General features: G+C 46.8%; 2 protein-coding genes across 8 annotated transcripts in view; one reads left to right on the plus strand and one right to left on the minus strand.

Annotated features, from left to right (window-relative positions):
* The window catches only part of PHTF2 (putative homeodomain transcription factor 2), a 325,987-nt gene extending 316,913 nt beyond the window's left edge, over positions 1-9,074 (minus strand). For 2 of the 6 annotated variants that reach the window (XM_063926968.1, XM_063926969.1), the window contains exon 1: positions 8,312-8,434. The gene's annotated coding sequence lies outside the window, so the exon portion shown is untranslated. Of the gene's footprint in view, positions 1-8,311; positions 8,435-8,863 lie in introns of those variants that run through there. The other 4 variants (XM_063926971.1, XM_063926972.1, XM_063926970.1 and 1 more) reach the window with 3 other exon arrangements.
* On the plus strand, positions 8,690-12,944 carry TMEM60 (transmembrane protein 60). 2 transcript variants are annotated; one of them, XM_063926974.1, is made up of 2 exons: positions 8,690-8,777; positions 12,314-12,944. In XM_063926974.1, exon 2 carries the CDS (start codon positions 12,362-12,364, stop codon positions 12,758-12,760), a length of 399 nt encoding a protein of 132 aa, XP_063783044.1. In that variant the 5' UTR covers positions 8,690-8,777; positions 12,314-12,361; the 3' UTR covers positions 12,761-12,944. The 2 variants fall into 2 exon arrangements, with proteins under 2 accessions (XP_063783044.1, XP_063783043.1); XM_063926973.1 differs by lacking the exon at positions 8,690-8,777 and adding an exon at positions 9,163-9,446.
* Positions 12,945-16,657: the final 3,713 nt, after the last annotated feature.

A 16,657-nucleotide genomic window follows, 5' to 3' on the forward strand; every position in this document is an offset into this window, starting at 1 on the left:
TCCCCAAACAATTCCTCACCCTTGTAAGGTAAAACCTTCATATGCCTTTTTGAGTCGGCATCACCTGTCCATTGCCGAGTCCACAGGACCCTTCTGGCAGAAATCGACATAGCATTGATTCTAGAACCCAGCAGACTAATGTCTCTTTGAGCATCTCTCATATATAGGACAGCGTCCTTAATATGCCCCAGGGTCATTAAAATAGTATCCTTGTCTAAGGTATCAAGTTCCTCAGATAGGGTATCCGTCCATGCTGCCACAGCACTACACACCCAGGCCGACGCAATTGCCGGCTTCAGTAAGGTACCTGAATGTGTATAAATGGACTTCAGGGTACCCTCCTGTTTTCTATCCGCAGCATCTTTGAGGGTAGCCGTATCCTGTGACGGCAGGGCTACCTTCTTGGACAAGCGTGTTAAAGCCTTGTCCACCCTAGGGGAGGATTCCCAGCGTAACCTGTCCGTTGGCGGGAAAGGATACGCCATAAGAATCCTTTTGGAAATCTGCAGTTTTTTATCTGGAGATTCCCAAGCCTTTTCACATAACTCATTTAGCTCATGTGAGGGGGGAAAGGTTACCTGTGGCTTCTTTTCCCCATACATATGAACCCTCCCGTCAGGGACTGGGGTTTCCTCTGTGATGTGCAACACATCCTTAATTGCTATAATCATATAACGGATGGATTTAGCCAATTTTGGCTGTAACTTTGCATCATCGTAATCGACACTGGAGTCAGAATCCATGTCGGTATCTGTATCAACAATTTGGGTTAGTGGGCGCTTCTGAGACCCTGACGGCCTCTGCGACAGGATCAGGCATGGGCAGGGACCCTGACTGTCCTAAGGCTTCAGCTTTTTCTAACCTTTTATGTAAGGAATTCACACTATCATTTAAAACCTTCCACATATCCATCCAATCAGGTGTCGGTGCCGTCGGCACAGACACCACATTCATTTGCTCCCGCTCTGCTTCCACATAGCCTTCCTCATCAGACATGTCGACACAAGCGCACCGACACACCACACACACAGGGAATGCCCTTTTCGAAGACAGTTCCCCCACAAGGGTCTTTGGAGAGACAGAGAGAGTATGCCAGCACACACCCCAGCGCTATCACCCAGGAATAACACAGTAACTTAATGTTAACCCCCCTCTCTTTTAACCCTCTTCTACCGTGAATCTGCAGGGGAGAGCTTGGGGAGCTTCCTCTCAGTGGAGCTGTGGAGAAAAAATGGCGCTGGTGAGTGCTGAGGGAGAAGCCCCGCCCCCTCGACGGCGGGCTTCTGTCCCGCTCAAATATGCATTTTCATGGCGGAGGCTCATACATATATACAGTGCCCAACTGTATATATGTGTACTTTTTCCAAAAGAGGTCCATATGCTGCCCAGGGCGCCCCCCCCTGCGCCCTGCACCCTTACAGTGACCGGAGTATGTGAGGTGTGTGGGAGCAATGGCGCACAGCTGCAGTGCTGTGCGTTACCTCAGTGAAGAACAGAGTCTTCTGCCGCTGATTTCGAAGTCTTCTTGCTTCTCATACTCACCCGGCTTCTGTCTTCCGGCTCTGCGAGGGGGACAGCGGCGCGGCTCCGGGAACGGACGGCGAGGGTGAGATCCTGCGTACGATCCCGCTGGAGCTAATGGTGTCCAGAAGCCTAAGAAGCAGGACCTAACTTCAGAGAGTAGGGCTGTTTCTCTCCCCTCATTCCCACGATGCAGGGAGTCTGTTTCCAGCAGAGCTCCCTGAAAATAAAAAACCTAACAAAATACTTTCTCACAACAAGCTCAGGAGAGCTCACTGAACAGCACCCAGCTCGTCCGGGCACAGTCTCAAACTGAGGTCTGGAGGAGGGACATAGAGGGAGGAGCCAGAGCACACCAGAATCTAAATTCTTTCTTAAAGTGCCCATGTCTCCTGCGGAGCAGTCTATTCCCCATGGTCCTTACGGAGTCCCCAGCATCCACTAGGACGTTAGAGAAACATAATACTGCTGCAGGACAGTACAGCTTTGTATCCTGCGACAACCAGTTAAGCGCAAAGCACTCAACCACTCTCCGGCTATCTTGAGGTTAATGCCATTGGGGGTCATTCAGAGTTGATCGCTAGCTGCCGTTGTTCGCAGCGCAGCGATCAGGCTACAAATCGGCATTTCTGCGCATGAGTATGTGCCGCAGTGCGCACGCGCTACGTACTTTCACAAAAAACTATGTAGTTTCACACAAGGTCTAGCGACGCTTTTCAGTCGCACTGCTGATCGTTGACTGATTGACAGGAAGTGGGTGTTTCTGGGTGGTAACTGACCGTTTTCGGGGAGTGTGTGTAAAAACGCAGGAGTGGCTGGGGAAACGGGAGAGTGGCTGGCCGAACGCAGGGCGTGTTTGTGACGTCAAAACAGGAACTAAATAGTCTGAAGTGATCGCAAGGTAGGAGTAAGTCTGCAGCTACTCTGAAACTGCTTGAAAATATTTTGCCGCCGTTCTGCGATCCTTTCGTTCGCACTTCTGCTAAGCTAAGATACACTTCCAGAGGGCGGCGGCTTAGCATTTGCACTGCTGCTTAAAGCAGCTAGCGAGCGATCAACTCGGAATGACCCCCAGTGTCTCTATGCTCAAGTACCTTTGCCGACTACTGAGTGTAGTCTTTAGGAAATAGTCAGTAGGGAACTAGCTGGAGCAAACTGGTTCCAGGAGTCATCTGTAACAGGCGGTTACGAATGGTGAATCCCTATACCGTTGAAGTGATTTGTAGTTGAAATGTAATAATTAATATTTCCTAGGTAGCAACCAATGTGTACTTGTGCATTGTACTATACAGCTACTTGTAGCATTTAAATAATTCACTTACCTGCATTTAAACATTCCTGAACCAATATTCACTACATACATGCAATAGTCCTATGTATGACTGTGGCCAGGTCCCAGTCCCGAGACAGCTCCCCCTCCCCACCCCACCTCTAATCACTGAAGTGGTTAAATCTTGTACTGCGACGCAATCTTTAGAGGGACCCATTGGTGCTGGGTGCCACATTCAAAATGGTTAGACACGAGCCGCTAATTGCAAGTGTGTTAACGGCATTGACTGTTTAAAAATGTATTTTCAAATATTGTTTTATCTGCTGCAGACCGGACCCTATTCGGTGGCCACAGCAGTGAGGCTTGTTAAATCCCAGTGCGCTGGGGATAGAGAGCTGCTGCAGCTTGGATTTAGCTTTGGGCTGCAGGGCTACATGTGGGAGAAGGGTCGCCTACTGGGGGACCAGGACAGAAAGCTCCCAGAGCGACGATTGGGAAAGTTAACCCCTGGTGTATCGGGGGCTGCGGGAAAGGAGTCGGCTCCCACAGCAGCTCAGAAGTGCCACTAGCCCCGGTGGCTTTGCCAATGAAGCAGGAGCGGATAGCGCTGGAGGACTAGGACAGGCTGCTCCTAATACCCCCAGCATGGAAAAGGAACGGCAGCTGAGTGATGCAGCCAAGACGGAGTCTAACGGATGTAGCGCTTCGGTCTGTTAACCCCCAATGTGCTGTGCTTCACCAGGGGAAGAGCCCCAGCAGTCCCAGACTTCAGAACTAGGGGAGCGCTGGGCAGTGAATAAAATCAAATGGTTTCAATAAAATGTACAAATATGTAAAATAAATTTATTTTAACCTGTATGTTCAGCACTCAGGGGAATCACAGACGCCAGTCCGGAGGTGTGTCAGCAGATTGACACTTTCTAGTCAAAACTGACCTGCCTGCACAGTCTATTTTTTTCTTGCGATACCGACCCCACAGGAGCATACATCGGCATCACAAGCTGTATACACACAGTGCAATATGTACTATGTTTTCATATAGGTAGTTCAAATTGCACTGTGTGTATGCACCTTATGAGTAAATTCCCTATTGCCCAGGTCTCATGAGACCCAAAACCAATCTGTGATCGCTTGGCGTGGACAGCAATGGCACATCTGGTCACAACGACTTTTTACAGGATACCTCTTATCTAGCCTATAAGATAGCAGGCCACATCCCATGAAAAAAAACTGTATAGTTTATGAAGTATTTAGTTTCATTTCAAAAGTGTTAGGAATTATACACCCAGTACACCGTGAGCCGGCCCTACTCCATCATTGCCACCCTCTCTCAAACAACATTGCAGATATGTAACTAGCCATACTGTATCTTTATTGCCCAATTATGGAAAGATCCTGAACCACTTGCCCTCTCTACGTTTATAGCCTATGTTCAAAGCAGTTATTATATGGCAACCATTAGATGTAAACACTCCACCTCTGCTGCCTCCCTGTGATTAAGTGGAGGTTGTGATTTGAAAATTGCTCTACCTATAAGCCATTAGATTCCAGGTGTTGCGCTTATGACCTATGGGTTATTTTTGTATGTTCTTTCTTTATAACCTACTTCACATATATGGTTTTCTTTTGCTTACCTTTGTTTTTATCATATGCCCCTATATTTCTGTATTGTTTCCTTTCCCTCCATCCCCCTTTTTTTTCTCCACTTCACCCCCTTTATAAATGTTGTTGTGCAGATGTTGCTTTTAATATATTGCTATCGCTATGCTTGTGTCTGTATGCAGAGAAATTATCAAGTTTTTGTCAGTCAGTGTAGGGAATGGCCAGAAGGGAAGACACCCACTTACTTGGCCAACTTGACAAATTATTTCAATATTTTCGAACAAACATTTCCCAAATTAAAATGAAATACAGTTTGTAGTTTAATTTGGAGAGTGCAGAAGATGTATGCGTCTCTTATTTAAATGGTGTGGGCTCATTCTTCAGGCACTGCAGATAGTCGAGTGCCGTGGATTGAAGCCTATTATTTATAACATTTTGTAGTCTCATTTTCTCTTGAACCTCATTTTCCCTTATGTCAGCAAATTCTTGTCTTTTAATTCCCCATGTGCACAATAAATGATATGCTTGGGGGGAGGTTCAGTCTCTAAGATATTGAGCTAGCAGACCTCAACCCATGAAAAAACCCCATAGATTCTGCATAAAATCCATGTGATCAGGGGCGGAACTCTGGGAGGCAGTGGAGTCGGCTGCCGCCGGGCTCCTGACCTCAAGGGGGCACATCTCCTCCACTGTCTCCCGCTGCCTGACCCTGAAGATTGTTCGCAGCTGCCTCCTAGTATATACAGAGAGCTGGCTGTGGCTACAGCTAGGGGGAGCTCCAGAACGCAGCTTCTGCCAGGCCCTTCCAGATGAGCTGGCCAAGTGAAGCTCTCTGTTCTTCCGTTGGGCTGATAGCAGGAGGTAGGCACTGGCAGCACTTGCCTCAAACAGCACTGTGGGGGGAGGGGGGGTATTTGGAAAGGGGAGGGGTGCGGGGGGGTCTTTAATAAATGTTTGGCAGCACTGTGTTTTAAGTGTGCATGTTTAAGTAAGGGGTGTGTGTGTGTGTGTGTGTGTGTGTGTGTAAGTGAAGGAATCATGTGTTTGTTATTGTTTGTGTGTGTGTGTGTGTGTATGTGTGAGGCATGTGTGTGTGTGTGTGTGTGTGTGTGTGTGTAAGTGAAAGAGGCATGTTTGTGTGTTTAAGTGAAGGAAGCGTGTGTGTGTGTGAGTTTAAATGAAGGAAGCATATGTAAGTGAGAGGTGTGTGTAAGTGAGAGGTGTGTGTGTGTAAGTGAGAGGTGTGTGTGTGTAAGTGAGAGGTGTGTGTGTGTAAGTGAGAGGTGTGTGTGTGTAAGTGAGAGGTGTGTGTGTGTAAGTGAGAGGTGTGTGTGTGTAAGTGAGAGGTGTGTGTGTGTAAGTGAGAGGTGTGTGTGTGTAAGTGATTCGGGTGACCCTCCCGGCCCCCCGGAAGAGCAGGCAAGTCTCCCGATTTCAGGGGTCACCCCCTGCCCGGCCGCCCACTTAGCGAGTAAAGTGGGCGGACCGGGCAGGCGATGACGCGATTCTTGTTGAATCGCGTCATCATAGCCACGCTCCCTGCTTTATAATGCCGGTAATAGTGGCATTACACAGTGGGGGGCATGGCTTACATGACACGTCCAGCAACCACGCCCCTGTTCCGCCTCTGGCCTGCCCCCCTCAGCACGTCACCACACTGCCCGCCTGCCCTGCTGACCCGACCGGCTGCTCTCTCCTGGAGAGAGCAGCCCGAAAGTCGGAAAGTATGGTGTAAGTAAGAGGCGTGAGTGTGAGAGGCGTGTGTGTTTAAGTGAAAGTGGCGTTTGTGTGTGTGTGTTTAAGTGAAAGAGGCGTATGTGTTTTTTATATATATACACTGTATATCGGCACACCACTGCGCCAAAGCATCTACATTGTGACACGCTGGTGGGTGAGGGAGTATTGTAGGTGTGCTATATAGGTATGTTGGTGTCTATTTTATTGTGATGACTGACTTGCAGTGCCATCCACTTTGTAAGTGTATCTATATTACTATTTGGAAAGGCACCTGAGCACGCTACTACTGTTCAACATGAGTGCCGGATAGCTACATATGAAGGGTGTGTGTGTATACAGTATGTAGGGGGGGCACCAACATTTATCATGCCTCCAGGCGACTGGGGCGAACTTACGCCACTGCGTGTGATACCAGGTGGCACAGGATGCAGAGCAATTCTCATGTGTTTGGGAGTCAATATAGGGACTGGCCAGAGAGGAAGTCGCTGACGTAGTTTGCTGGCTTGACAAATCATTGCAATATTTTAAAACAAACATTTCCTGAACTTAAATGAAATACAGTTTGGTGCATATCCAGTCAAAGGGTCGATGGTAACTTTGTTGAAGTTTAGAAGGATGATACCACAATGTTGACATCAGGACATACAGTAGACATGGGGGGTAATTCATACCTGATCACTAGGGTGCATTTTTTGCAGGGGGAGGGGGAATCGCTGTGCAGGTGTGCGATTGCATGTGCAGAAGAGCTGCACAAACAGAAGTTTGTGCAGTCTCTGCACAGGCCAGGACTTACTCAGCCACTGCGATGATCGGGGGCCAGCGCTGACGTCAGGAATCCTCCCACAAAACTCTTGGTCCCTGCTGCGTTTTTCCAGTCACTCCATGAAAACGATCAATTGCCACCCACAAACGCCCTCTTCCTGTCAATCTTCTTGTGATCGCCGGTGCAATCGTTTTTTTCCGCACCATCCCGGGCTCCGGTCAGTTGCAACTGCGCGAAAATGCACTGCAGCGATCAGGTCTGAATTAGCCCCATGGTTCAAACTGTCGAAAGTAACCAGGTCAACAGGTGCAAAATGTCAACATGTGAAATGTTGACAGTTTCAGGATGGCGCCATCTAGGGTTAGGCACCGCCTGGAGAGTTAGGGTTTGACTGTGGGGTAGGTTAGAGTTAGGCACTATGTGGAGGGTATGGGTCAGGTGAATTAATACTTATAGGTATTCTGCAGCATTGGAGGACCATGCTGTAAGCGATTGCCACATGGTCGCCAGAACCCAGAAGATGATGCTGGAATCGCCACTAGGAAAAGGTAAAAAAAAAAACCCACACAAGACCACCAGTGACGGTTTGTTGACATTCATCATGTCAACATATCATCCAGGCAGACATGATGTCAACAAAGGTAATCCCGACAAAGGATCCCGACTGCCACAATCCCGGCATATTCTCCCTCTGTGGGTGTCCACGACACCCATAGAGCAAGAATAAATCAGTGTGCCTAGCGTAGCGAGGCACCGTGCCTGTAAGGGGCTGCGTTGCGCTCACCCGTCGGGATTGTGACCGCCGGGATTTCGTACTGATATATATATATATATATATATATATATATATATATATATATATATATATATACATATACATATACATACACATACATACATACATATACATACATACATACATACACACTTTCCATATATGGTTTAAATATACACAAATTTTATTTTACAAATAAAAAACTAAAAAAGGCAGGATTATGACGGCACACGATACAGTCATTTGGTTACTAGTGTATGCAAAGTATCCATATAGGAGCAGACTGTAGCTCTGTACTAGCTGTATTAAGGACATTGTTCTAGTCAGTGTCCTCTAAGTGAGAGGGGGTAGTTGGGGGTGACCGCAAGACATGTACACGACTAGGACGAGTCACCCACCAATATGTGAGAAAAAATTACATTTGTGACCTCCCCATGTTTAGAAGACGTGTGTGCTACAGAGCAGCATGTATGTGACAGGACATATGTGTGGCCGCAGAGTACGGAGCTGTAACAGGCAGGGATGGAGATGAGGCATAGCCTGTTGATGTGTAGCGGCACAGTGGGTCACTGATATAACAGACTGCGGATACATGATACAACGTCTTACAAGGACTACCGTATACAAAGTGTCTACCGGTTACCTGCAGCCCCGTAGCCGCCTCCGTCTCCTCCTCCTGCCACCGTGGGCACCGGACAGGACCTCACTCCGGCATGAGCCCTCTATCCGCGCTCCCGGTGCGCGCACTCCTATCACTCAGTAAAAGGTGCACGAGCCACAGGCACGCGCAATATTCTTCCCTTGGCAACGACAGTTGCGTCATAAAGTGTTGGCAAATCAGGGAGTAGCTAGGTCCCTGAGTGAAGGTGATGCGGGCCCACAGCAGCGTACAGAAACGCTATTGGAGGTAGTCAGACAAAGACTCCACCAGCAGCAGATAGCTTTCTGTTTCCAAAACAAATATGGCGGACGGGTGTCCATAGCTCCTTTAGAAATAACCTGGCGTCCATCTTAGTTTCTGGAAAGAATACATACATATCGGTAGAGAATTACAATGCTATTATGAGTTGGAATTTGAACTAAACGTATCTTCCTACGAAACGATTAAGGTACGACTTTAGGTAGATTGTCAAATCAAGAAGAAACCTTATTTTCTAAATTTTTCATGACTAAAAATGTCTGTTTTGTGACTCACAAGTGCGCCGTGATCCGTTTTAATCGGTTGAGGCTAGATCCAAGTGGCCTAAGGGACCTTTTCCGTCAGGGGAGGAGCCACGACACAAGGGGGAGGAGCTACGACAGCGGTACAGATGCTCTAGTATCCACACCACCAACTATTACCTTTAGTAATTAGGTGGCGAGCGAAGCGGAGCGTCGCTTGCCACCGTGCCCGAAGCGTGGCGAGCGAAGCGATCCCGCGAGGGTACTTTTCGGGTACCTTGTTCGGCCGTAGCTCCTCCCCCTAGTGACGGGTCTCCTCACCTAGGTACGTCAGAAGGTCCCATCTCCCACTCCGATATAGAACCAACCGTTTTAATCGCGTTTGCAGCCATCTGCTGCTGATTGGGTGAGCCTTGCAAGGTGACAACCAATCACCAATGACCAATCACAGGAAGCAATTCTTCCGTAGTACACTGACTGACTGATGATGGCCGCTGTATGGTGGTGACGAGTAATGCCCTGCTCCAGGCTCACATTGCTGGAGGGAGGACTCTGTGTGTCTGATAGTGACTGTGCTGGCTCCTCTAATAATGACTGCTATACTTCACTGCTTCTTGGTGAGATTTGATTTACATTCGTCAACATATTGAAATATTAGACACAGTGTGATATATGATGCTGCACTTGCATTAATGCTTTTGTCATAGTTATATGCTTAGGCATTAGTGGATGATTGCGTATTTCTCAAACTCTCTAGGCACCCTAAGCCTGATTCTATCCATACTTTTGCACAGCTGACTAATTCCTCTACAAAAATCTTGGTTCTGACTCAGGATTTGGAACATGGGGGCAGATGTATTAAGCCTGGAGAAGTTATAAAGAAGTGATAAGTGGAAGGTGATAACGCACCAGCTAATCATTACGGGTTTGAAAAATAGAAGCTAATTGGCTGGTGCATTATCACTTTCCATTTATCACTACTTTATCACTTCTTCAGGCTTAATACATCTTCCCCATGGTTCCATGCTGCGTCAGAACCAGACATACCTCATACTCACTGTGGCACTGACTCAGGATATTGCCAGGTCGGCGCTGTTCACACTGCAAACGGGTGCAGTGCCGGCACTTGTAGATGATGCATCTCCAAGCACCAGAGACTCCAGATTTCCCACGGAGGATGTTCTTCTGTGGAGGGTGTCACATGTCACCGGGCTGAAGAGATTACAGACTCCCCATATTAAGCGGGGAAAAGGTAAAAACCATAACAGTCCAGACTATACAGGGAGGCTGTTATCTCTCCCTCCTTGGCGACAGCTGTCACAGACCTGGTTCTGATTTGAACCAATCACAACAATCTAAAAACAGGTCCTGGGTTGGACGACCCGGGTAACCCATTTCCATTACAGCTCCCATGAGACCTTCTAGTGAAAAACCCTGTTCGGTACCAGAGAGAGTCTCCCGGGTGACTGGACCCGGGTTGAGCAGTTTACACTGACGAAAACCCCCAAGTTGGTGTGTGGTCATGTGTAAAAACCCAGGCTTTTTAGTCGGTATTAGTACCTCCGCTTGTTGATTTAACCATATGTGCTTAAGCTTGGATTTCCATAGGATGTGTACGCATCCAAATTATATATTTCTGTAATATGTATGCATGCCAGTGGTCCGTGGCTGCTTGAGTACCCCCTATATTTGGGCTTCCACTAGCCATGTCTATGCCATGTTTCATCATATGGGGCTGGTATTTTTAATTATGTTTTCAACGCCTCCTTGTTATAAATGTTTTGGGTTCTTCTGGAATGGGTCAAAAAGTTAAAATTTAATTTAAGCTTACCAAGTACCCTTTGATTAGCAGACACAGTCACAGCATATAATATACAGCTCACAAACCGCTGATAACTGACTGTTCTGGGATCCGGTCTCTAGGTCGACACTATCTAGGTTGACCGCTATTGGGGTTCCCGGTCACTCTACGAAGAAAACGACACAAAAAAAATAACACGGTGCATTCATTGGGGTTCCCGGTCACTCTACGAAGAAAATAACACCAAAAAAACATAAAAAAACTCATGTTGACCTTTTGACCTGTCGACCTAGACCCTGTTGACCTAAAGACCCTGTCGACCTAGTTACTATCTACCTTCCATACCACACCCGACTGTTCTAGACTGTACTAAGCAGCAACTTTTATACCCAAATTGACATCATCAAGGCTGTGCATGATGCAGCCTGTCAGATAATCAGCTGATACATTCTAACATACCTGCATTTTAGCACTTCCAAATTCTTGCACTCCCTCACAGGGAAGCAAAGAATGCTCCATAAGCTCAGACCTAACCTCCAGGGAAGGTGTTTTGGGAATATTTATATGTAGACAAAAACTGTCAGGTAACTGTAAGCCTGCTGACTAAAGACATGATTCAGATATGTATGCTAATGCATTTACAGCTGTAAGTCCATACGCAGTGAAAGCATGAAAATATGCTAAGGCTGCAAAGGCCTGTAAATGTACCGAGACGCCCAGCAGCGGCTTCACAGATCCAAGCCACTGCATAGACACATGCAGCTGCGGTCACATCCTTCAATAATAAGCCATCTGGGTAACCCCTATGGTCCCTGACTGTCAATCATTTTGTGATGTCGCTCACAGTGAGGATTTATTTGCAAAGGTACCTTGGCGCATGCGCAGTATGACCGTGATGCATGCCCAGTTGCCCGGTAATCTCTCAACTGTGTAAGCATTGGCATTGCTTACATCTCTGACTTTTGCCCTGACTTGTGAGGTAAAGTTAATGAATAAATTGCAGCAGTACAGTTCTAAAACAATAAATAGGGGGTTTGTTATGGAAAGCAGTGTTTCAGATCAATCCTGCTTTACCCAAGGTGGTAATTATGAAAACTGCTTTCTTTCTGTTTTAGCTAGCCCCTTCTGTTCAACAAAAAAGTAATATGAACCTAATGTGGATAGAGCAGTGGTTCCCAACTTTTTGGAATCACGGCGCCCTAGAGTATCAGAATTTGTCTCATGGAGCCCCTAGGTTAAAATTTTCTTACTGAGAAATTTAGAAATAAATAAATTGTGTTTTTATGTCATCTTTAGGTTCAGTTGTGTGGTGAGGGATAATATTTGCTTCTGTTTGTGCCCATATTTTATGATTGATAGCCACCAGCGCCGGTTTTGCCCATTACTATTGACCATAATTAATCTGAATTGGTCCTGGACCACCAGTCATAGGCACCCCTGCAAGTGCCCTTAGGCACCCCAGGCTGCCAAGGCACACAGTTTGAGCACCGCTGGGATGGAGTAATAAATAGAAAAATATATATTGAATTTAAATTGATGCATGTCAAAAACTGAAATTTTTATTTTGTCAAATGGTCCCCAAACCCTTTGGTCATTTAGTGGATAAGAAGTTTGAAACTACTGTCTGTTATCAGAATTCTATATCCATGTATGCACACTGAATATGTTATCATTTCAATACAGGGATACCACTCTTCATCTTGGCTTTGAAACCCCCTAAAATCAGTTTAAATGAGAATGTCCCTGGCGCAGAGAGTGCTGCTTACTTGGCTATTCAGTTTACTCTTCCTGATCATGTTGGTGCTAAAGCTGGATGAGAAGGCCCCTTGGAGCTGGTTCATCATCTTCATTCCTGTCTGGATATTTGACACCATACTACTTGTTATGCTGATTGTGAAAATGGCAGGACGATGTAAATCTGGGTATGATCCCCGGAATGCAGCACAAAATATGAAGAAAAAGTCTTGGTATCTTGCCGCCATGCTACTGAAATTGGCATTTTGTCTCATCTTATGTGCGTTGTTGGAACAATTTACCAGTATGTATTTATGCTTTGTATTTATTCCTTTGTGGATACTGTTGATTGGTGGTCTGACTGAACTTGGATTCAATGTATTTTATGTGATCTAAGACTGACTGGACCTGTTGCCATCAAAATGTTGAAATTCCCCATCTGTGGTTTCATGAAGGTCATTTGAATTACTTACCTGTATTGCTAGATAAGTATCCACTACTATGGATCTGAATGATTTGTTTAAAGGTATAATTTGTTTGAGCTGTACTATATGTAAATAAATTACAAATAAGCATTTAATGCTCAATGTCTTCTGATGAGTTTGGTAGCATTCATATTACATCACTGTTATCAGCCCTTATATGATTGTAAATGTATCATATATATAGATATATATTATAATACCCCTTTCACACCGTAAATATATCCCGGGATATTGCCGGGTCGAGGTGCAGTCTAAAAGTAGCACTTTTGAATATCCTGGGTCGAGTAACCCTGCATTTCAACCCGGTATAAAAGCAGTGTTATACACGGGTTGGAGCCGGGTCAATGTGCACTCTAAAGTGTCCAACCCGGGTTATTCAACCCTGCATTCATGTAAACGTGCTGATTGGCTGTTCTTTGTGTGCCTTGATGATGTCAGCAGCCTGAGTCCTGCTACACAGGAGAGAACAGAGAGCATTAGAGCTATTAAGAATTAGGGGTGCGGCGGAGATTGCTAGGCAACTTTACTGCATACCTCCCAACTTATTAAAAGTACAAATAGGGACCTTGGCGCGTGCTAAGTGCGCCCAAAAAGGGGGTGTGACCTATATGAAAGGGGCGTGGCCTCGTGGCAGAGCCTCAATCGCGAGTCACGCCTCCTTGTACACATGACACACACACACACACACTCCCCCACCCACCCACCGCAGGACACTGCAGCACAGGGGTGGGACAAAAAAGGGACAGTTGGGAGGTAAGTTACTGGAACAGTTAAAGATGCAATTGTGTATAAAAACATAGCTCTGTCAGCCATGATTCCTGCAATGCTGTGAGCTGTCCCTTCCCTCTCCTTTTGTCCCCTTCTGACACCTCAACTTTCTGAGCCAAAAAAAGTCCATTTAAAATGACATCCATGGTGTTTTAATTGCTGACCTGGGTTGAGTTAAAAGGAGCCAACCCTGCAATAACCCGGGTTGAAAGTGTAGTGTGAAAGGGTCTGACCCGTGTCCGACCCGGGTCGGACCCAGGTTCAAAATACCGGGTCGGAACCGGGTTTGCAGTGTGAATGGGGTATTATATAGCAGTTAGGTCAGTGGCTGGGGAGGCACTGTTTGATTCACACACCCCCCCCCCCTCGAGAAAAAAAAGTAGGGTTCCCCTTATTTAATCAGAACCAGGCTGAAAAAGACGGGGGATAATGCCGTAGCAGAGGGGGGACACTCAGTGTGGTGTCCCCTTGCCATCACATGAAGCACTCCCCAAAACCAGTCAGCCCAGGGCTGGAATTCCTCAGAAAGTGGCTGTTAAGCTCTGTTGCATGGCTGCTGGCGCTCCAGGACTTTTGTTGTTTTCTGTCTTCACCTAAGGGGTGGCGGCCATTAAATTTGCATGACTGCCGCCTCTCCAAGACTTCCAGCATTTTCACCTGGGGGGATGGCAACCTTTAAGCAGCTATTTTGCATGGCCACTGTCTCCCCAGGACTTCCAGCGTCATCTTTCTTCAGGAGCTCTTGCACGCTTCCTCCTCATCGGTGGCCTGCCTTGCTCTTGCTTCTATAAGCCAGCCCCGAGTGGCGGGGCAATGACGCAGCGAGCCATGATTGGCTTGCGGAAACCATCTTAGATTTAAAAAATGACACAAAGGAGGCACTGGGCAATTGGGCATCAGCGTTAAGGAGCCAGAACAATCCACCAACGAAAATATAAAACTTAATACCAGGAGTGTGGAGCTGAAGGAAGGACCAGCTGCTGAAAGGCTGATATCTCTGGTTCTGGGCATAGTAGAGACACGCTGCCAGTGTCCACTGAAAGGGGAGAGTTCAAGCTAAGAAAAACTCTTAAGTCAGACAGAACCTGAGATATGTGGCTGGAAAGAGCAATTAACAGGATCGGATGGGGACCACTGCTTTGAAGTCTGATATCTCTGGTTCCCCATGGGCGATTTTCAATAATCTGGTACCCCTGGAAAAATGGGATCCTCAGCTATCAGCCTAGGGCAACTGCCCATTGAGCCCATACGAAAAGATGGCCTGCATACATATAGGACACCCATGTAACACCCAAAACCTGAACTGAGAAATACTGTATATGTCCAGTCCACTTGAAAGAATGTCTGTAGCATTTAAGTAGATAATAAATGTCTCCTCCCAGTGCCGAAGTAATTATGGGGCAGATGTATTAACCTGGATAAGGCATAAGGAAGTGATAAACCAGTGATCAGTGCAAGGTGATAAACACACCAGCCAATATGTAAATTAACAGTTAGGAGCCGATTGGCTGGTGCGTTTATCACCTTGCATTTATCACTGGTTTATCATTTCCTTATGCCTTCTCCAGGTTAATACATCTGCCCCTATAATCCTTATGTGTTATAAAACAGAAAAGATAAGCAGAAGCTTAAAATATATAGGTACAATATAAGTATATTCTTCTAAGGAAATACTGTAAGCAGTACAAGCTCACTGCTTACCCTGTTCTTTCTCTCTTTAGGGCAGATGTACTAAGCATTGAAAAGTGATAAATATCACGGTGATAAAGTAACAGCCAATCGGCTCCTAACTGTTATTTTTCAAACACAGCCAGTAACATGGAAGTTAGGAGCTGATTGGCTGGGACTTTATCACCATGAAATGTATCACTTTTAAGGCTTAGTACATCTCCCCTTTTATCAGAGTGTTGTGTTATGCAGGCAGCCACAGCAGTGATGTCATTTACAGTCCCTCCTCTGCCATCCACTTTGCTAAGGATAGAAATTGTGTTCCAATTTCAGAGGTGGTCAAGGAGTAGACAACTACATTGTAACATGCACTGACTATTGCATTCTGTATACAAGGGGGTGATTTATGATCCTGCAGGGTGCACTGAAAAAGGGCTGGGTGCTTTTTCACGTTTCCAAAATGGGCAGGGTGCAGCACCCTGCTGAAACAGCCTAGAAGAAAGACTAGGCCTCATTAAGAGGGACTGGATCCTCTTGGATCCTGGCCTGCCGCCATGCCAAATTTTTCCACTCCGCTACCCGTCGCACCTCCGCTGCATAAGCCCGCTACCCACCCAGTGATTACAGCGGATCCATCACTGGACAGCTGTATGCAGTGATGGATTCGCTGTCCAATCACATCTGCACTTCTACAGGTACCGCTTTTACAGTTATTTCTGCTGCGGGGTACACTGGGCTCCACAAGGAAAGACATAGGGGTGTAGAGTAGGATCTTGATCCGAGGCACCAACAAGCTCAAAAGCTTTGACTGTTCCCAGAATGCATAGCGCCGCCTCCTCTATATCCCTGCCTCCCTGCACAGGAGGTCAATTTTGTAATTGGTGCCGCAGATAGCAGGCACATAACAGGGGGGCTGCTCTGGGCAGCCCTAAGAAGAGCTTTTTTGAGAAGAAAAGTGAAGACTTCAAGGGCTGCAGATGTGTACATGTCTAGTGACATTCACTGCTGCAGCTCCATCTCTCCCCAGCGGCGCTGTACACTCCCGAGCCCTGGTTGCCGGGTAACTACAGCAGGAGGCTCCGGTTTTCTTCGGAGTCCTTTTCTTCGGGAGGTGGTGAGTGGGTCCAGCTCGCGGGACCCGTGCTTTATCGCGATTCGGTGGGAGGCGGGCCGCGCGCGCTGGGGGTGGACACTGTGGCAGTACAGGCGATCCCACTAGATCACCAGGGCATGGGTGCAGGTCAGGTTTTCTCTTAAAACCTTTTTTGTGTGTAGGCCGCAGTACCTGGTGGTTTTGCCAGCACAGGGGATAAGGCTTAGACCTGGAGCCCCTCCCCCAGCCCCAGGGCGCCATTTCCAGCAAATGTTCCCG

The sequence above is a fragment of the Pseudophryne corroboree genome, chromosome 6, assembly GCF_028390025.1.
Source record: "Pseudophryne corroboree isolate aPseCor3 chromosome 6, aPseCor3.hap2, whole genome shotgun sequence".
NCBI lineage: Eukaryota > Metazoa > Chordata > Amphibia > Anura > Myobatrachidae > Pseudophryne > Pseudophryne corroboree.

Coding starts and splice junctions, on each gene's coding strand:
- TMEM60 (XM_063926974.1), top strand. CDS start 12,362: ATGAGAATGTCCCTGGCGCAGAGAGTGCTGCTTACTTGGCTATTCAGT.